The following is a 21,303-nucleotide window of genomic DNA, read 5'->3' as shown; positions in this document are numbered from 1 at the left end:
GCGCTCAGGCGTTGGCGCTCAGGTGCTCAGGCGTTAGCACTCAGGCGTTGGCGCTCAGGTGCTCAGGCGTTAGCGCTCAGGCGTTGGCGCTCAGGTGCTCAGGCGTTGACGCTCAGGTCCTGCTGTTGGATTCAGCCTCGGTGACTTTGAAGTAACAAGCGTTAATGAAAAATGTGCTGGACTTTGTCTCAGCAGCCGCTCATCGATTCTCAGCGCTGCGCTGTGATTCGTCTGCAGTTTAGCCAGGGGAGGGAGGGAGGGAGGGAGAGAGGGAGGGGTGAAGGTAAACAAGGCCATAAAGGATGCTTTGAGACATGCAGACGCAGAGGAGGAGAAGAAAAAGGGGTGGGGGGGGGTCTCTGCTCAAACAGACCCCATGCTTGTTGAGAGAGAGAGAGAGAGAGAGAGAGAGAAACTGTTGGCTGCATTGCAGAGAGATAGGGAGCTAAGTGAGGGAGGAAGGGGAGGAGGGGGAGGAAGGCTAACAGGAGGCAGAGAGAGAGAGAGGAGGTGTTGAGCAGCAGTGCTGGTCCACCGGCCGAGCAGGACGGTGTGAAAGAGAGAGAGGCTGATGCTGCGGCGCAGGACAGAGGAAGAAGAAGAAGAAGAATAGGAGGAGGAGAAGGAGGAGGAAACCTGGGCTTAAATCACTGCACTAGACAAAGAAGAAGTCGGAGGACGAGATCTTCATCTTCACGTTGACCCTGGGATCATGATGCTGATCCTGACCTCAACCTGTGATCTACAGATGTGAAGCTGCTCCAGAGCTCAGCTGGAGGACGAGGAGGAGGAGGCTCCATGCCCTGGGACAGTCCTGGTGGACCAAGCACAGGAGGAGGAGGAGGAGCAGGTAGACAGGAGGCCGGACCAGAGGCTGCTGGTCGTCTTTCTGGGACGCCGGATCTCCTGAATTAAACAAGCTGGGAATAAAGATGTAGTGTGAGCTAGTGGAAGGAGGACGGAACAAGGAGCGCGCTGTGCTGAAGAGGAAGACGAGGAGGAGGAGGAGGAGACGCTGACTGAGATCTGAGTCGGAAGACGAAGACTGAGGCTCCAGCGGCTCAGGAAGGTAAAGGTTTTCATTCTGTTTTACATTAAAAAAGAAACTCGAGCAGTCCAGCTCAAGATCAAGGCAGAGGGACTACTGTGGGGAACTCAGTCCTGGTCCCGGTCCTGGTCTTCAAACAGTCCATGTATGACTGAGTCCTTCACTAGAACAGCTGTTTCTTTTGAGATCTAAAGGCAACTCAGAGTAAAAGCTGCAGGTTTGTGAAGGGAAAAAAAGTGAATGAATGAAGGTTTTCATTGGTGAGAAAAAAACGAAAGGTTTGAGGAAACGCGGAAGAAAGAAAGTCTGAGGAAAAAACACGTCAGTGAACCTCGTGAAGAGCTTTTTATTCAACGACTGCTGCAACTCTTTATTATTTCATTCATCTGTTGATTTTTCTCTCCATTAATGAGTCCAGGACATATTGGCAAAATATTGATCAGTGTTTGTTCACGTTTAAGAAGCTGAACATTTACAGAAAGTAGAAAATATTCACGTTTAACAAGCTGAAAAATGACAGAAATTAGAACATATTCACATTTAAGAAGCTGAAAAATGACAGAAAGTAGAAAATATTCACATTTAAGAAGCTGAAAAATGACAGAAAGTAGAAAATATTCACATTTAAGAAACTGAAAAATGACAGAAAGTAGAAAATATTCACATTTAAGAAGCTGAAAAATGACAGAAAGTAGAAAATATTCACATTTAAGAAGCTGAAAAATGACAGAAAGTAGAAAATATTCACATTTAAGAAGCTGAAAAATGACAGAAAGTAGAAAATATTCACATTTAAGAAACTGAAAAATGACAAAGTAGAAAATATTCACATTTAAGAAGCTGAAAAATGACAGAAAGTAGAAAATATTCACATTTAAGAAACTGAAAAATGACAGAAAGTAGAAAATATTCACATTTAAGAAGCTGAAAAATGTCAGAAAGTAGAAAATATTCACATTTAAGAACCTGAAAAATGACACAGTAGAAAATATTCACGTTTAAGAAGCTGAAAAATGACAGAAAGTAGAAAATATTCACATTTAAGAAGCTGAAAAATGACAGAAAGTAGAAAATATTCACATTTAAGAAGCTGAAAAATGACACAGTAGAAAATATTCACGTTTAAGAAGCTGAAAAATGACAGAAAGTAGAAAATATTCACATTTAAGAAGCTGAAAAATGACAGAAAGTAGAAAATATTCACATTTAAGAAGCTGAAAAATGACAGAAAGTAGAAAATATTCACATTTAAGAAGCTGAAAAATGACAGAAAGTAGAAAATATTCACATTTAAGAAGCTGAAAAATGACACAGTAGAAAATATTCACGTTTAAGAAGCTGAAAAATGACAGAAAGTAGAAAATATTCACATTTAAGAAGCTGAAAAATGACAGAAAGTAGAAAATATTCACATTTAAGAAGCTGAAAAATGACACAGTAGAAAATATTCACGTTTAAGAAGCTGAAAAATGACAGAAAGTAGAAAATATTCACGTTTAAGAAGCTGAAAAATGACAGAAAGTAGAAAATATTCACATTTAAGAAGCTGAAAAATGACAGAAAGTAGAAAATATTCACATTTAAGAAGCTGAAAAATGACACAGTAGAAAATATTCACGTTTAAGAAGCTGAAAAATGACAGAAAGTAGAAAATATTCACATTTAAGAAGCTGAAAAATGACAGAAAGTAGAAAATATTCACATTTAAGAAGCTGAAAAATGACAGAAAGTAGAAAATATTCACATTTAAGAAGCTGACAAATGACAAACTGGTTTGAATTTAAAAAAAACACCCGCATTATTTAAAATATCAAAATAGTTGGCAGTTATTTTAGTAATTTGACACATTTTAAAGAAGGAACATGAAACCGTCCTTCACTGATCAAGAAATAATAACATGTTGATTTTCTTTAATTAAACTGTCTTTGAAGCTTCAAAATAACTCTAATTCTCTTACAAATAAAGCGAGAAAACTTTCCAGCAGACTTTAAGCATGTGTTTTATTTTTGAAAGAATAACTACTAAAACCAAAGATAACATAAAACATGCATTTTATTTAGAAAGAATAACTACTAAAACCAAAGATAACATAAAACATGCATTTTATTTTTGAAAGAATAACTACTAAAACCAAAGATAACTTAAAAATGTGAATTACATTTTGAAAGAATTACTACTAAAACCAAAGATAACTTAAGACATGCATTTTATTTTGTAAGAATAACTACTAAAACCAAAGATAACGTAAAAACACATTTTATTTTGAAAGAATAACTACTAAAGCCAAAGATAACGAAAGCATTTCTTCTATTTTGAAAGAATAACTACTAAAACCAAAGATAACTTAAAAATGTGAATTACATTTTGAAAGAATTACTACTAAAAACAAAGATAACATAAAACATGCATTTTATTTTGAAAGAATTACTACTAAAAACAAAGATAACATAAAACATGCATTTTATTTTGAAAGAATTACTACTAAAACCAAATATAACATAAAAACATGCATTTTAGGATTGAGCCATGGTGGCTCAGTGGTAGGACCAGTTGTCTTTCAACTGAAAGGTTGTGGGTTCAATTCCTGGCTCTGCTCGTCTACATGCTTCCTTGAGCAAAGACATTTAATGTTGCAGCGTGTGAATGGGTGAATAGGTGAATGGGTGAAAACTGTCCTGTAAAGCAGTTCATCAAGAACTATATAAATATATATAAATATAGACCATAATAGCAACTCTTCTTCTTCTTCTGCTTTTATTTGGTAGTAACGAGGAACAGAGAGAGTTAGAGGAAATGTCGTGCAGTAAAAGTTTATAATAATATGAATAACAGAGTATTTGTACTTTGTTTAGCTTCTGCTTCTCAAGAAATCTGGGAATATTTTCCCAGACTTTTTCCACGTCTGTGACGATGAGAGACAGCAGGAAGACGAGAGGCCGTGATTATCACCTGAGGGAGGATCTTCCCTCCACTGTTCCTCTGTAATCCTGAGACTGGCCTATAATCTGAGGCCTCCAGCACATTAACTGTAACCAGGATCACTGAGGACTTTAGACCAAAGTCAGGTTCTTCCACACTCAGAGTCAAAATAGAGAAGGACCTCTCAGCGTTGTCCCTGTAAATGTCTCTGTATGCTGACGCGTCAATCACGTCCTTCACTGGAGATCCTGATTGGACACTTGTATGAGCAGGGCCACTGCTATGCTTTTGGGGGCCCTAAGCATAATTGCTCAGAGTAACATAAAAGTAATATACAGTAATATATAAAGTTATGTATAAGTAATATATAAATTAATATATAAAGTAAGGTATAAGTAACATAGAGTAATATAGAAGTAATACATAAAGTAATATAGAGTAATATAAAAGTAACATAGAGTAATATAAAAGTAATACATAAAGAAATATAGAGTAATATAAAGTAATACGTAAGTAATATATAAGTAATATAAAAGTAATATATAAAGAAATATAGAGTAATATAAAGTAATACGTAAGTAATATAAAAGTAATATATAAAGTCATATATAAGTAATATATAAAGTAATATATAAAGACATATAGAGTAATATAAAGTAATACGTAAGTAATATAAAAGTAATATATAAAGTTATATATAAAGACATATAGAGTAATATAAAGTAATACGTAAGTAATATAAAAGTAATATATAAAGTCATATATAAGTAATATAGAGTAATATATAAGTAATATATAAAGTAATATATAAAGACATATAGAGTAATATAAAGTAATATGTAAGTAATATAAAAGTAATATATAAAGTCATATATAAGTAATATAGAGTAATATATAAGTAATATATAAAGTAATATATAAAGACATATAGAGTAATATAAAGTAATACGTAAGTAATATAAAAGTAATATATAAAGTCATATATAAGTAATATAGAGTAATATATAAGTAATATATAAAGTAATATATAAAGACATATAGAGTAATATAAAGTAATACGTAAGTAATATAAAAGTAATATATAAAGTCATATATAAGTAATATAGAGTAATATATAAGTAATATATAAAGTAATATATAAAGACATATAGAGTAATATAAAGTAATACGTAAGTAATATAAAAGTAATATATAAAGTCATATATAAGTAATATAGAGTAATATATAAGTAATATATAAAGTCATATATAAGTAATATAGAGTAATATATAAGTAATATATAAAGTAATATATAAAGACATATAGAGTAATATAAAGTAATACGTAAGTAATATAAAAGTAATATATAAAGTTATATATAAAGACATATAGAGTAATATAAAGTAATACGTAAGTAATATAAAAGTAATATATAAAGTCATATATAAGTAATATAGAGTAATATATAAGTAATATATAAAGTAATATATAAAGACATATAGAGTAATATAAAGTAATACGTAAGTAATATAAAAGTAATATATAAAGTCATATATAAGTAATATAGAGTAATATATAAGTAATATATAAAGTAATATATAAAGACATATAGAGTAATATAAAGTAATACGTAAGTAATATAAAAGTAATATATAAAGTCATATATAAGTAATATAGAGTAATATATAAGTAATATATAAAGTAATATATAAAGACATATAGAGTAATATAAAGTAATACGTAAGTAATATAAAAGTAATATATAAAGTCATATATAAGTAATATATAAAGTAATATATAAAGTATATTACTTAATAAAGATTTCCTTCCTTCCTGAGGAAACTCAACTCTGAAAAAGAGAGAAAAGGTTTTTTTCTTCTCTTCTTTTTTACTTGTAAATATCTATAATCTGACTAACGTTAGATATTTATTATTATTTTGTCGGATGTCGACGGGGAACGAGTTCCAGACGGACAGCGACTCCAAGCCAGAGACAACTTCCACTCCAAAACTCAGGAGCCAATGAGCAGGCAGCTTCCTAAGCCCCACCCACAAGCAAAAAAACACAGCACAAAGAACGAATCAGGGAGTGCAAAGAACAAGTGTATTTTTAAACTATAAAATACAATACTTTTGAAAGATTAAATCGATATTTTATTTGTGTTGTAGGAAAATTTTGACACATCACAAAGAAACTTTTCTCCTTGAGAGAAAAGTTTCTTTTTAAACAAAACCAAATGAGTGGAAAGTTGTTTTCGTGTGACTCCTGTGACGAGACGTGGAAACGCTTCAGCTTGAGTCACAGATCTGTGACACGGTGAGCGCACAGAGAATGTAAATCAGGTCGTCCACATCAGAGCAGCGGCTAAATCTGTCCACAACCTCTGTGTGTGTGTGTGTCTGTCTGTCTGTCTGTGTGTGTGTGTGCGTGTGTGTGTGTGTGTGTGTCTGTGTGTGTGTGTGTGTGTGGCCAGGTGAGGGCAGGAGGTAATTTCATGAATGAAAGGACGGGATTGTTTCCCTGCTCCGCTGGTCCTGAGCACCGGCCAATCTCTTGCTCGCCTTTATTTAGAGCCATTAGAGTGGAGGGGTGAGGGGGAGGAGACAGAGGGAGGGGGAGTGCCCCAGGGGCTGCTGGGAGGAGAGCAGACGCAGAGGAAGTGTTTGTTTTTAAGTTCTTCTGCTCTGAATCTCCATACACGTCTTAGATTATGTTAATGATAATAATGATGATAATATTAGCAGTAACAACAATAGATTATTGTGTTATTGTGTGTGTGTTGCCATGGTTACAGGAGAGGCAGCTGGTTCTTTTGCTGCAGAGTCAGTGCCGGCCCGAGCCTCCACATGTAAACTCTGACTCTGTAAGTTGTCTGATTGTCTGTCTTAGTCAGACTACGGCCTTAGTCTGATTAAGTGTAAAGGTCACTGTTGACTTTTAATTGAACCTGTAACTCCCCTCAAGTAGAATCATGGACACAAGGTGATCTTTGAATACTGGCATTTATTCCACTTCCGCGTTGTCAACATGACAATCATGCCGTAAGAACTAGATAAAAATAAATAAACAAATCATAAAATTAGTCTCACAACAAAAAGCATTCTCACAGAGAATAATAACAAATAAGTCACAAATACAAAATATCTTTGTATCAAAATGTCACAAATAAAGACTTAAATATAGATACATTTAAAGAAAACAACATTCAACAACGAGCCGGCACGCCACGATCACGTGACCACGCACATTAAACAAGCCCGTTAACATCAATTAGTAATAAAACAGACGTATAAACACATTTACCTCATTGGCCGTGTACCTTGAGAGGAATTAGAAAGGACCTAAACGGGTCTTCACTTTGTCCACGTCTTCACAGCAACACAAAACTTATCCTCCTCTTTCTCTGTTTCCTGCGAGGCAATCTGTCTCATGCTGTAGCAGTGTGCACAGCGCCACAAAGCCCCGCCCCATTGGTTCCGCTTCACAATACAACCAAATAAACTTCTAAACAGCCTTCTAAACCTTCTCTGTGGTCTTCATAATTAATGTACACAAAATAAACCCTTTGAAAAAACATACATTATTCCTATATTTAAATGAGGTTACTAAATAATGCAGTAAAAGCACAAACATGTGCAGTAGAACCACAAACATGTGCAGTAAAAGTACAAACATGTGCAGTAGAACCACAAACATGTGCAGTAAAAGTACAAACATGTGCAGTAAAAGTACAAACATGAGCAGTAGAACCACAAATATGTGCAGTAAAAGTACAAACATGTGCAGTAAAAGCACAAACATGTGCAGTAAAAGTACAAACATGTGCAGTAAAAGCACAAACATGTTCAGTACAAGTACAAACATGTGCAGTAAAACCACAAACATGCGCAGTAAAAGTACAAACATGTGCAGTAAAAGTACAAACATGTGCAGTAGAACCACAAACATGTGCAGTAGAACCACAAATGTGTGCAGTAGAACCACAAATGTGTGCAGTAAAAGTACACACGTGCATTAGCACCACAAACATGTGCAGTAAAAGTACAAACATGTGCAGTAAAATTACAAACATGTGCAGTAAAAGCACAAACTTGTGCAATAGAACCACAAACATGTGCAGTAAAAGTACAAACATGTGCAGTAAACCCACAAAAGTACAGTTAAACTACAAACGAGCAGTAAAACCACAAACATGTGCAGTAGAACCACAAACATGTGCAGTAAAAGTACAAACATGTGCAGTAGAACTACAAACATGTGCAGTAAAAGTACAAACATGTGCAGTAAAAGTACAAACATGTGCAGTAGAACCACAAACATGTGCAGTAAAAGTATAAACATGTGCAGTAAAAGTACAAACATGTGCAGTAGAACCACAAACATGTGCAGTAAAAGTACAAACATGTGCAGTAAAACCACAAACATGTGCAGTAAACCCACAAAAGTACAGTTAAACTACAAACGAGCAGTAAAACCACAAACATGTGCAGTAGAACCACAAACATGTGCAGTAGAACCACAAACATAGGCAGTAAAAGTACAAACATGTGCAGTAGAACCACAAACATGTGCAGTAGAACTACAAACATGTGCAGTAAAAGTACAAACATGTGCAGTAGAACTACAAACATGTGCAGTAAATGTACAAACATGTGCAGTACAACCACAAACGTGTGGAGTAAAAGTACAAACATGTGCAGTAATAGTACAAACATGTGCAGTAAAATTACAAACATGTGCAGTAAAAGCACAAACTTGTGCAGTAGAACCACAAACATGTGTAGTAAAAGTACAAACATGTGCAGTAAAACCACAAACATGTGCAGTAAAAGTACAAACATGTGCAGTAATAGTACAAACATGTGCAGTAAAATTACAAACGTGTGGAGTAAAAGTACAAACGTGCAGTAGAACCACAAACATGTGCAGTAAAAGCACAAACTTGTGCAGTAGAACCACAAACATGTGCAGTAAAACCACAAAAGTGCAGTTAAACCACAAATGTGCAGTAATAGTACAAACATGTTCAGTACAAGTACAAACATGTGCAGTAAAACCACAAACATGTGCAGTAGAACCACAAACATGTGCAGTAGAACCACAAATGTGTGCAGTAGAACCACAAATGTGTGCAGTAAAAGTACCCACGTGCATTAGCACCACAAACATGTGCAGTATTAGCACCACAAACATGTGCAGTAAAAGTACAAACATGTGGAGTAAAAGTACAAACGTGCAGTAGAACCACAAACATGTGCAGTAAAAGTACAAACATGTGCAGTAAAACCACAAACATGTGCAGTAAACCCACAAAAGTACAGTTAAACTACAAACAAGCAGTAGAACCACAAACATGTGCAGTAAAAGTACAAACATGTGCAGTAGAACTACAAACATGTGCAGTACAAGTACAAACATGTGCAGTAGAACTACAAACATGTGCAGTAGAACCACAAACATGTGCAGTAGAACCACAAATGTGTGCAGTAGAACCACAAATGTGTGCAGTAAAAGTACACACATGTGCATTAGCACCACAAACATGTGCAGTAAAAGTACAAACATGTGCAGTAAAAGTACAAACATGTGCAGTAAAATTACAAACGTGTGGAGTAAAAGTACAAACGTGCAGTAGAACCACAAACATGTGCAGTAAAAGCACAAACATGTGCAGTAGAACTACAAACATGTGCAGTAAAAGTACAAACATGTGCAGTAGAACTACAAACATGTGCAGTAGAACTACAAACATGTGCAGTAGAACTACAAACATGTGCAGTAAAAGTACAAACATGTGCAGTAAAATTACAAACATGTGGAGTAAAAGTACAAACGTGCAGTAGAACCACAAACATGTGCAGTAAAAGTACAAACATGTGCAGTAAAACCACAAACATGTGCAGTAAACCCACAAAAGTACAGTTAAACTACAAACAAGCAGTAAAACCACAAACATGTGCAGTAGAACCACAAACATGTGCAGTAAAAGTACAAACATGTGCAGTAGAACTACAAACATGTGCAGTAAAAGTACAAACATGTGCAGTAGAACTACAAACATGTGCAGTAGAACCACAAACATGTGCAGTAGAACCACAAATGTGTGCAGTAGAACCACAAATGTGTGCAGTAACAGTACACACATGTGCAGTAAAAGTACACACATGTGCATTAGCACCACAAACATGTGCAGTAAAAGTACAAACATGTGCAGTAAAAGTACAAACATGTGCAGTAAAATTACAAACGTGTGGAGTAAAAGTACAAACGTGCAGTAGAACCACAAACATGTGCAGTAAAAGCACAAACATGTGCAGTAGAACTACAAACATGTGCAGTAAAAGTACAAACATGTGCAGTAGAACGTGTGCATTTCTTTAATATGTGAAAATGTTCATGCTCTTGAACTCCTCATCTTCGTCCTCCTCCTCCTCCTCCTCCTGCTCCTTCTGCTGCTCCTTCTGCTCCTCCTTCTGCTCCTCCTCTTCCTCCTCCTCCTCCTCCTCCTGCTCCTTCTGCTCCTCCTCCTGCTCCTCCTCTCAGATGCCCTCCCGCTGCAGGACAGTGTTGAACATCGTGGTGACCACCCTCTTTGCTGCAGTGGTCCTCTTCACCGTCCTGCTGGCCTACGTCACAGGTGACTGTTTCATTCACAGAGATGAAGGTTTGACCTCCTCATCCTCACTGTGTGTCTGTGTGTGTTCACAAAGGTTACCAGTTCATCCACACGGAGCAGCACCACCTTTCCTTCGGCCTGTACGGTGCCTTCCTCTCGCTCCACCTCTTTCTTCAGAGCCTCTTCGCCTTCCTGGAGCACCGGCAGATGCGGAGTCCGGCTCGACCTCAGCACCTCCGCCGCTCCGTGGCGCTCTGCATCGCCGCCTACCAGGAGGACCCGGACTACCTGAGGAAGTGCCTGCGCAGTGTCCGGCGAATCTCCTTCCCTGGCCTGAAAGTGGTGCTGGTGGTGGACGGGAACCGGCCCGAGGACCGCTACATGATGGACATTTTCCAGGAGGTGATGGGCGGCACCGACCAGGCCGGCAGTCTGGTGTGGAAGGGAAATTACCACAGCGATGGAAGCGTCGGAGGCGGAGTTGGAGGCGGAGGGAGGAGCATGGTGCACATGGAGGAGGCGGCACGAGTGGCTCGGCTGGTCAGAGGTCGTCGTTACTCCTGTGTCATGCAGGAGTGGGGCGGGAAACGAGAGGTGATGTACACGGCCTTTAAAGCTCTGGGAGACAGCGTGGACTATGTTCAGGTGAGAGAGATTAGGATTAATACTGTTCACAATGTCGTCATTTAGGCAACTGTCTCGTTTAAGAGTCTGTGTTCCAAGTTCTGAACCATTCTGTCAACAAATGATTTGCCTTCACCCAAAACAACGGTTTCACAAGACACTTGTTTGTGTTAGTGTCGCGTGGAAAACCACGTCACCACAGCTGTGACGGTAAAATCACTGATTCTCTCTCTGGGCTTTGGTGTGGGAGAGTGAGCGTTGAATTCGTGAATGAGTTCTTGGCTACTTAAAATTCCAAAGGCATGGACCTGCATCACAAAGTCAACTTGTTCTTCAAGGCCAGCTGGTGCTGTCACTGTGGGTCAAAGGTCATGTCCACAGAGCTGACCTCAGGGTTGCTAAGCAGATTTAATGAAGCAACTGGGATCACTGTGTGTGTTTGTGTGTGTGTGTGTGTGTGTGTGTGTGTGTGTCCAGGTGTGTGACTCAGACACAGTTCTGGACCCAGCCTGTACCATTGAGATGCTGAAGATCCTGGAGGAAGACGCCATGGTGGGAGGAGTCGGTGGAGACGTACAGGTAAAAAAAATGTTAACACGAGAGTTTTCCTCTTCTCCTTCAGTGATAGAACCTGGTACCAGCTGTTTTTGTTAGTTCCTGTTCTGACAAGGTTCAGCTGAGCCGATACTAACATCGATGTCATCAGACTGCAGGTCACTGATTGGTCAGTGAGTGTCGTCACTGAAGAGTCAACGATGTCCAACTGTAGATCAGAGTTAAAAAGACTTAAAAATCCTATTTATAATTCCAAAATCTACACATAATCACAAAATCTACTTATAATTCCAAAATCTACATATAATTTCAAAATCTACTTATAATTCCAAAATCTACTTAAAATTCCAAAATCTATTTATAATCCCCAAATCTACCTATAATTCCAAAATCTACCTTTAGTTCCAAAATCTACTTATAATTCCAAAATCTTCCAAAATCTACCTATAGTTCCAAAATATATTTATAATCCCAAAATCTACTTATAATTCGAAAATCTTCCAAAATCTACTTCTAATCCCAAAATCTACTTATAATTCCAAAATCTATTTATAATCCCAAAATCTACTTATAATTCCAAAATCTTCCAAAATCTACTTCTAATCCCAAAATCTACTTATAATTCCAAAATCTATTTATAATTCCAAAATCTACACATAATTACAAAATCTACTTCAAATTCCAAAATCTATTTATAATCACAAAATCTACTTATAATTCCAAAATCTACTTATAATTCCACAATCTATTTATAATCCCCAAATCTATTTATAATTCCAAAATCTATTTATAATTCCCAAATCTTCCGAAATCTACTTATAATCCCAAAATCTACTTATAATTCCAAAATCTATTTATAATTCCAAAATCTACTTATAATTCCAAAATCTACACATAATCACAAAATCTACTTATAATTCCAAAATCTACATATAATCCCAAAATCTACACAGAATCACAAAATCTACTTATAATTCCAAAATCTACATATAATCCCAAAATATATTTATAATTCCAAAATCTATTTATAATTCCAAAATCTACATATAATCCCAAAATCTATTTAAATTTCCAAAATCTATTTATAATCCCAAAATCTATTTATAAATCCAAAATCTAATTATAATCCCAAAATCTACTTAAAATTCCAAAATCTATTTCTAATCCCAAAATCTATTTATAATCCCAAAATCTAGCTATAATTCCAAAATCTACCTATAGTTCCAAAATCTACTTATAATTCCAAAATCTTCCAAAATCTACCTAAAGTTCCAAAATCTATTTATAATCCCAAAATGTACTTATAATTCCAAAATCTTCCAAAATCCACACATAATCACAAAATCTACTTATAATTCCAAAATCTACACATAATCACAAAATCTACTAAAATTTCCCAAATCTATTTATAATCCCAGAATCTACTTATAATTCCAAAATCTATTTATATTTCCAAAATCTACATATAATCCCGAAATCTACTTAAAATTCCAAAATCTATTCATAATTCCAAAATCTACTTATAATTCCAAAATCTATTTATAATTCCAAAATCTACTTATAATTCCAAAATCTATTTATAATTCCAAAATCTACACATAATCACAAAATCTATTTATAATCCCAAAATCTACTTATAATTCCAAAATCTATTTATAATTCCAAAATCTACTTATAATTCCAAAATCTATTTATAATTCCAAAATCTATTTATATTCCAAAATCTACATATAATCCCAAAATCTACTTAAAATTTCAAAATCGATTTATATTCCCAAAATCTACTTAAAATCCAAAATCGATTTATATTCCCAAAATCAATTTATAATTCCAAAATCTATTTATAATCCCCAAATCTATTTATAATTCCAAAATCTATTTATAATCCCCAAATCTATTTATAATTCCAAAATCAATTTATAATTCCAAAATCTACTTTTATTCCAAAATCTACATATAATCCCATAATCTATTTATAATTCCAAAATCTATTTAAATTTCCAAAATCTATTTATAATCCCAAAATCTACTTATAATACCAAAATCTAATTATAATCCCAAAATCTACTTAAAATTCCAAAATCTACTTCTAATCCCAAAATCTATTTATAATTCCAAAATCTACCTTTAGTTCCAAAATCTATTTATAATCCCAAAATCTACCTATAATTCCAAAATCTACCCATAGTTCCAAAATCTATTTATAATTCCAAAATCTTCCAAAATCTACCTATAGTTCCAAAATCTATTTATAATCCCAAAATCTACTTATAATTCCAAAATCTTCCAAAATCCACACATAATCACAAAATCTATTTATAATTCCAAAATCTACACATAATCCCTAAATCTACTTAAAATTCCAAAATCTATTTATAATCCCCAAACCTATTTATAATTCCAAAATCGATTTATAATCTCAAAATCTACTTATAATTCCAAAATCTATTTATAATCCCCAAATCTATTTATTATTCCAAAATCTATTTATAATTCCAAAATCTATTTATAATCCCAAAATCTACTCATAATCCCAAAATCTACTTATATTCATTTGATCATCGGTCAAATGTGTTTTCACAGAGGAGTGTGGTGGATTTCGAGACAGTGTCAGACAGAAAACTGTGTAACAATGATAACCATGAACAATGTTTCCACTCGTGATTGAAATCTTCTGCTCCTCCAGATCCTCAACAAGTACGACTCGTGGATCTCCTTCCTCAGCAGCGTGCGATACTGGATGGCCTTCAACGTGGAGCGCGCCTGCCAGTCATACTTTGGCTGCGTCCAGTGCATCAGCGGCCCTCTGGGCATGTACAGGAACTCCCTGCTCCAGCGTTTCCTGGAGGCCTGGTACCACCAGACCTTCCTCGGCTCCAAGTGCAGCTTCGGCGACGACCGCCACCTCACCAATCGAGTGCTCAGCTTCGGCTACAAGACCAAGTTCACGGCACGGTCACAGTGCCAGACGGAGACGCCGACGCAGTACCTGCGCTGGCTCAACCAGCAGACTCGGTGGAGCAAGTCGTACTTCCGCGAGTGGCTCTACAACGCTCTGTGGTTCCACAAGCACAGCCTCTGGATGACCTACGAGTCTGTGGTCACCGGGTTCTTCCCCTTCTTCCTGGTCGCCACCGTCATCCATCTCTTCTACCGTGGGAGGCTGTGGAACATTCTGCTCTTCCTGTTGACGGTGCAGCTGGTGGGGATGGTGAAGGCCACCTACGCCTGCTTCCTGCGCGGCAGCCTGGTCATGATCTTCATGTCCCTCTACTCCCTCGTCTACATGTCCAGTTTGCTGCCCGCCAAAATCTTCGCCCTGCTCACCATCAACAAGGCCGGATGGGGAACTTCGGGCCGCAGGAAGATCGTGGTCAACTTCATCGGTGCCGTGCCTGTCACGCTGTGGACTCTGGTGCTGCTCGGGGGTGTGGCCTACACCGTCTACTGTGAAACACAAGAGCCTTTCAGCGAGACCGAGAAAGCTTTGCTGATAACAGGGACGATCCTCTACGCCTGCTACTGGCTGGTTCTGCTGGTGCTCTACCTCGCCATCGTGGCCAAGCGCTGCAACAAGCGGGAGGAGCAGTATCACCTGCCGTATGCCGAAGCGTAGACGCGCACGTGAACCCAGAGACTGCAGGACACTTGTGCGAGGTAAACCAAAGGTCCTCGTCCACCGCATGCAATGAAGGAGGGAGGAGCCATGAACCGGGAAGCCACGCCTTCATCACTGGTGCTAAAATACAAACAAACCCTTGACATGACTGTCGCTCCGCCTCCTTTCACATCATTCTCTTTAAAGGTGCTACCAACGCGGGGTTTTTATGTGTCCGACACAAGGGGGCAGTGTGGTTCTTTCATGGATTTAAAAAGACAAAATGAGGAGTTTATGACGCGATGAGTTCATGCTAGCGTGTTTATGACTTCCTGGTCACACAAAAGTTGGAGAAATTAAATCTGAATCTGTTTTTTTTTTTTTTTTTTCTTATACTAAAACGATTTTCTTTTTCCCCATGATTTTATAATCTTAACCGAATATGAAAAGTGTCGCAGCGCTTGTGAGTCGTCACATTCACGCAAGAAAACTAGCACTAGACGCAGAGGAAGTGAAGACAACGTCGACCTCCATTTTACTGTCACAGAGGTGTAAAGACTAACTTTATGTTAAAATTACTTTTTTTTTCATTTAAATTCATTTTAAAGTTAAGAATTGATTATGTGCTGCGCTTGAATAATTATGGGATGCAATTAGAGCTAGAGTTGTTCCGATTCCGATACCAGTATCGGAAATGCCTCAGATACTGCCGAAAATGTTGGCATCGGTATCGGCAAGTACTGGAGTCCATGCACCGATCCGATACCACGTAATGTATTAGAGCTCCGTTAGCTCTGACACGGTTCTTCTTCGGCACTCTTGAAACAGTTGCGCTGTGCTGTTTTAGAGATGTTAAGAAGAACTGATCACCCAACACCTGTAGACAAGGAGCTAACGTTAGCTCATCATGTCGGCGGTTTGGCAGTATTTACCAGTTAACTCCGTTAGCGTTGTTAGCTGCGCTAGCTCCGTTAACACGCCTACAGTCAAACTGGAGTGGCCCGTTTATTAAACGTAGCAGCGCTACAACTAACCAGCGTACCTGTGTCCTGCGTATGTATGCCTCTGTTTTTAAAGTTTAGCGTTACTTCAGAGACTCATTTTATCTGGAGTCATGTAAAAATGATGTCACGCGCGTCCTTTCCCGGTCAGTCGTCATGGAAACATGAAGCTCTGCCAGTGCTGCGGTGTTTGGACCAGAGTCAAAACAAACGTACAAGCTGAAAAACGAAATAACATATCACTGGTAAAAATAAATGGTGTTCATTTGCTGTATTCGTTCATGTTTTACAGAGGGTTTAACCTGAGCCAAACCTTACCACCAATGATAATCATATCACAGTCATGCAGGCATAGTATGATATATTTTTTTTTTATAACACACTGGTATCGGTATCGGTACTCTGTATCGGCCGATACCCACAGCACAAGTATCGGAAAAAATGGTATCGGAACATCTCTAATTAGAGCCGTGACAAATGATTATCTTCTCGAATAATCGATGAGTCGTTTGGTCCAGAAAACAATGACATTCTCAAACGTCTTTGTTTTTGTCCACAAACAGAAAATAATTCAGTTTGAATCATTTCTTTGCTTTTATAGAGCAAAGAAACAACGGTTCACATTTAAGAAGCTGAAAATTGACAGAAAGTAGAAAATATTCATATTTAAGAGGCTGAAAAATGACAGAAAGTAGAAAATATTCACATAAGAAGATGAAAAATGACAGAAAGTTGAAAATATTCACATTTAAGAGGCTGAAAAATGACAGAAAGTAGAAAATATTCACATTTAAGAAGCTGAAAATGTCAGAAAGTAGAAAATATTCACATTTAAGAAGCTGAAAAATGACAGAAAGTAGAAAATATTCACATTTAAGAGGCTGAAAAATGACAGAAAGTAGAAAATATTCACATAAGAAGATGAAAAATGACAGAAAGTTGAAAATATTCACATTTAAGAGGCTGAAAAATGACAGAAAGTAGAAAATATTCACATTTAAGAAGCTGAAAATGTCAGAAAGTAGAAAATATTCACATTTAAGAAGCTGAAAAATGACAGAAAGTAGAAAATATTCACATTTAAGAGGCTGAAAAATGACAGAAAGTAGAAAAAATTCACATAAGAAGATGAAAAATGACAGAAAGTTGAAAATATTCACATTTAAGAGGCTGAAAAATGACAGAAAGTAGAAAATATTCATATTTAAGAGGCTGAAAAATGACAGAAAGTAGAAAATATTCACATAAGAAGATGAAAAATGACAGAAAGTTGAAAATATTCACATTTAAGAAGCTGAAAATTGACAGAAAGTAGAAAATATTCATATTTAAGAGGCTGAAAAATGACAGAAAGTAGAAAATATTCACACAAGAAGATGAAAAATGACAGAAAGTTGAAAATATTCACATTTAAGAGGCTGAAAAATGACAGAAAGTAGAAAATATTCACATTTAAGAAGCTGAAAATGTTAGAAAGTAGAAAATATTCACATTTAAGAAGCTGAAAAATGACAGAAAGTAGAAAATATTCACATAAGATGAAAAATGACAGAAAGTCGAAAATATTCACAATTTAGAAGCTGAAAAATGACAGAAAGTCGAAAATATTCACATTTAAGAAGCTGAAAAATGTCAGAAAGTAGAAAATATTCACATTTAAGAAGGTTAAAAATGTCAGAAAGTAGAAAATATTCACATTTAAAAAGCTGAAAAATCACTCAAAACAATAACCCGATGATCAGAATAGTTGTCGATCATTAAATATTAATTGATAATTATGGTTTTCTGAAACGTATTTCTCTTAAATGTAAACATTTCCTGATGCTGTCCCAGGCTCCTCCCCCTCAAACGTCGTGAACAGCACAATCCTCGACTTTTCCAGACAATCTCACATTCCTGAAGGCGACGTGTTCTTGGTGCTGTCGGAGCATCTTGTGACTGAGTTATTGTCGTACAAACGTCCGTGTTCTGGGGTTTTTCTCTGTATATGGTTCATTTTACATATTGTGAAGTTGCCAAATGACGTTTTTGTGAGAGTAAAGTTTGACTCTTGACTCTTTGACTCTTTTCTCGTTAACGACATTTTTAAAACCAAAGAGGATTGATTTGATTAAAAGCATTTTTATCTGCAGAGACGCTTTGAGTGAATCTGCTGCTCATTCATTCATAATTCACTCTTACTTTTTAATAAACCTGGAAAAGAACATGTGAGCCTCTGCACATCGACACTGTTCAATGTGAAATGTTAATTTTGAATAAATTCTGGGAAGTTACAAATATTTACAAATATCATGTTTATTGACTTGCAGTACTATCACAGCCCACCAGAGGGTCGTGGTGCACACTTGAGTGGCTACTGGAAAAGTTAGTCTTTGCGTTGCCATGGTTTTCTGTCGCCCAATCAGCTGACTGTCCTCAGTGTCCCCCATTCCATGTTGTCCTTAGTTGTCGCCACACCGGTACGACATCACACGGCGCATCCATTTGGCCCCGCCTATGCCCCACCCACCAAGTAAAGTGACAGTTCTCAGTGTAGACACAAGTCTGAACCCAGGACTCGACCAAACTGACGCGTAACATGATGGAAACGCGGTGCTGGAGGTCGAGTGAGGAGGACAGAAACATCACTTCCTGCTTTTCTCTCCGGGTGTACAGGATACAGGAATTTTCCTCGCTCATTAAAACACACAGATACAGACACACTCACACACACAGATGCAGACACAGACACACTCACACACATTCACACAGACACACACACTCACACACACACACACAGATGCACACAAATAGACACACACACTCACACAGATACAGACACTCTCACACAGATACAGACACACTCACTCACACACTGGTGTGTGTCTTTGATCATTTGACTGAGTGTGTATGTGTCTTTGATCATGTTACCGAGAGTGTGTTTGTGTCTCTGATAATGTGCCTGAGTGTGTGTGTGTGTGTGTCTTTGATCATGTGACTGAGTGTATGTGTGTCTGTGATCATGTGACTGGTAGTGTGTGTGTGTCTTTGATCATGTGACTGAGTGTGTCTGTCTTCGGTCATGTGACTGAGTGTGTGTCTTTGATCATGTGACTGAGAGTGTGTGTGTGTGTCTTTGATGATGTGACTGAGTGTGTCTGTCGTCGATCATGTGACTGAGTGTGTGTCTTTGATAATGTAACTGGGTGGGTGTCTTTGATCATGTGACTGAGTGTGTGTGATGATGTGTTCATGTGACTGAGTGTGTCTTTGATCCTGTGACTGTGTGTGTCTTTGATCATGTGACTGAGTGTGTCTTTGATCATGTGACTGTTTGTGTCTTTGATCATGTGACTGAGTGTGTGTCTTTGATCATGACTGAGTGTGTGTGTCTTTGATCATGGGACTGTGTGTGTCTTTGATCATGTGACTGAGTGTGTGTGTCTTTGATCATATGACTGAGCGTGTGTCTTTGATCATGTGACTGAGCGTGTGTCTTTGATCATGTGACTGAGTGTGTGTCTTTGATCATGACTGTGTGTGTCTTTGATCATGTGACTGAGTGTGTGTCTTTGATCATGTGACTGTGTGTAGAGTGAAAAGCTTCATTATATCACTGCAGTTCAAACCCAGTGAAAACACACAAGTCACTGTTTCACATCATGACTGAGCAAAAACAACATTCTGTCACCACGTGGTGTTGTGTGTCTGTCTGTGTGAGGAGTGTGTGTGTGTGTGTGTGTGAGAGAAGAGTGTGTGTCTGTGTGTGAGAGGAGAGAGTGTGTGTGTGTGAGAGAGGAGAGACAGAGAGTGTGTCTGTGTGAGAGGAGAGAGAGTGTGTGTGTGTGTGTGTGTGTGTGTGTGTCTGCGTGTGAGAGAGAGCATGTGTGTCTGTGTGTGAGAGGAGAGAGAGAGTGTGTCTGTGTGTGAGAGGAGAGAGTGTGTGTGTGTGTCTGCGTGTGAGAGGAGAGAGTGTGTGTCTGTGTGTGAGAGGAGAGAGTGTGTGTGTGTCTGTCTGTGAGAGGAGAGAAAGTGTGTGTGTCTGTGTGTGAGAGGAGAGAGTGTGTGTGTGTGTCTGTGAGAGGAGAGAAAGTGTGTGTGTCTGTGTGTGAGAGGAGAGAGTGTGTGTGTGTGTCTGTGAGAGGAGAGAAAGTGTGTGTGTCTGTGTGTGAGAGGAGAGAGTGTGTGTGTGTGTCTGTGAGAGGAGAGAAAGTGTGTGTGTCTGTGTGTGAGAGGAGAGAAAGTGTGTGTGTCTGTGTGTGAGAGGAGAGAGTGTGTGTGTGTGTCTGTGAGAGGAGAGAAAGTGTGTGTGTCTGTCTGTGAGAGGAGAGAAAGTGTGTGTGTCTGTGTGTGAGAGGAGAGAGTGTGTGTGTGTGTCTGTGAGAGGAGAGAAAGTGTGTGTGTCTGTGTGTGAGAGGAGAGAGAGAGTGTGTCTGTGTGTGAGAGGAGAGAGAGAGTGTGTCTGCGTGTGAGAGGAGAGAGTGTGTGTGTGTGTCTGCGTGTGAGAGGAGAGAGTGTGTGTCTGTGTGTGAGAGGAGAGAGTGTGTGTGTGTCTGTCTGTGAGAGGAGAGAAAGTGTGTGTGTGTCTGTGAGAGGAGAGAAAGTGTGTGTGTCTGTGTGTGAGAGGAGAGAGTGTGTGTGTGTGTCTGTGAGAGGAGAGAGAGTGTGTGTGTGTGTCTGCGTGTGAGAGGAGAGAGTGTGTGTCTGTGTGTGAGAGGAGAGAGTGTGTGTGTGTCTGTCTGTGAGAGGAGAGAAAGTGTGTGTGTGTCTGTGAGAGGAGAGAAAGTGTGTGTGTCTGTGTGTGAGAGGAGAGAGTGTGTGTGTGTGTCTGTGAGAGGAGAGAGAGTGTGTGTGTGTCTGTGAGAGGAGAGAAAGTGTGTGTGTCTGTGTGTGAGAGGAGAGAGTGTGTGTGTGTGTCTGTGAGAGGAGAGAGAGTGTGTGTGTGTGTCTGCGTGTGAGAGGAGAGAGAGTGTGTGTGTCTGT

The 21,303-nt window shown here is 37.9% G+C and overlaps 1 protein-coding gene across 1 annotated transcript; it reads left to right on the top strand.

Annotated features, from left to right (window-relative positions):
• The first annotated feature begins 311 nt into the window (after window positions 1-311).
• On the top strand, window positions 312-18,620 carry has3 (hyaluronan synthase 3). The gene is made up of 5 exons (XM_058646518.1): window positions 312-1,069; window positions 10,491-10,584; window positions 10,658-11,208; window positions 11,665-11,766; window positions 14,429-18,620. The coding sequence occupies exons 2-5, from the start codon at window positions 10,491-10,493 to the stop codon at window positions 15,356-15,358; spliced, it is 1,677 nt and encodes a 558-aa protein (XP_058502501.1). The 5' UTR covers window positions 312-1,069; the 3' UTR covers window positions 15,359-18,620.
• Window positions 18,621-21,303: the final 2,683 nt, after the last annotated feature.

Source organism: Solea solea, chromosome 12 (assembly GCF_958295425.1).
Source record: "Solea solea chromosome 12, fSolSol10.1, whole genome shotgun sequence".
NCBI lineage: Eukaryota > Metazoa > Chordata > Actinopteri > Pleuronectiformes > Soleidae > Solea > Solea solea.
The sequence above is the reverse complement of the archived record's forward strand: the minus strand, read 5'-3'. Positions and strand labels throughout refer to the sequence as shown.

Bases quoted from the DNA above. Each gene is read 5' to 3' on its own strand.
- has3 (XM_058646518.1), top strand. From the start codon at position 10,491: ATGCCCTCCCGCTGCAGGACAGTGTTGAACATCGTGGTGACCACCCTC. The intron at 11,209-11,664 runs GTGAGAGAGATT...GTGTGTGTCCAG, and splicing joins ACAGCGTGGACTATGTTCAG to GTGTGTGACTCAGACACAGT. The intron at 11,767-14,428 runs GTAAAAAAAATG...CTGCTCCTCCAG, and splicing joins GAGTCGGTGGAGACGTACAG to ATCCTCAACAAGTACGACTC.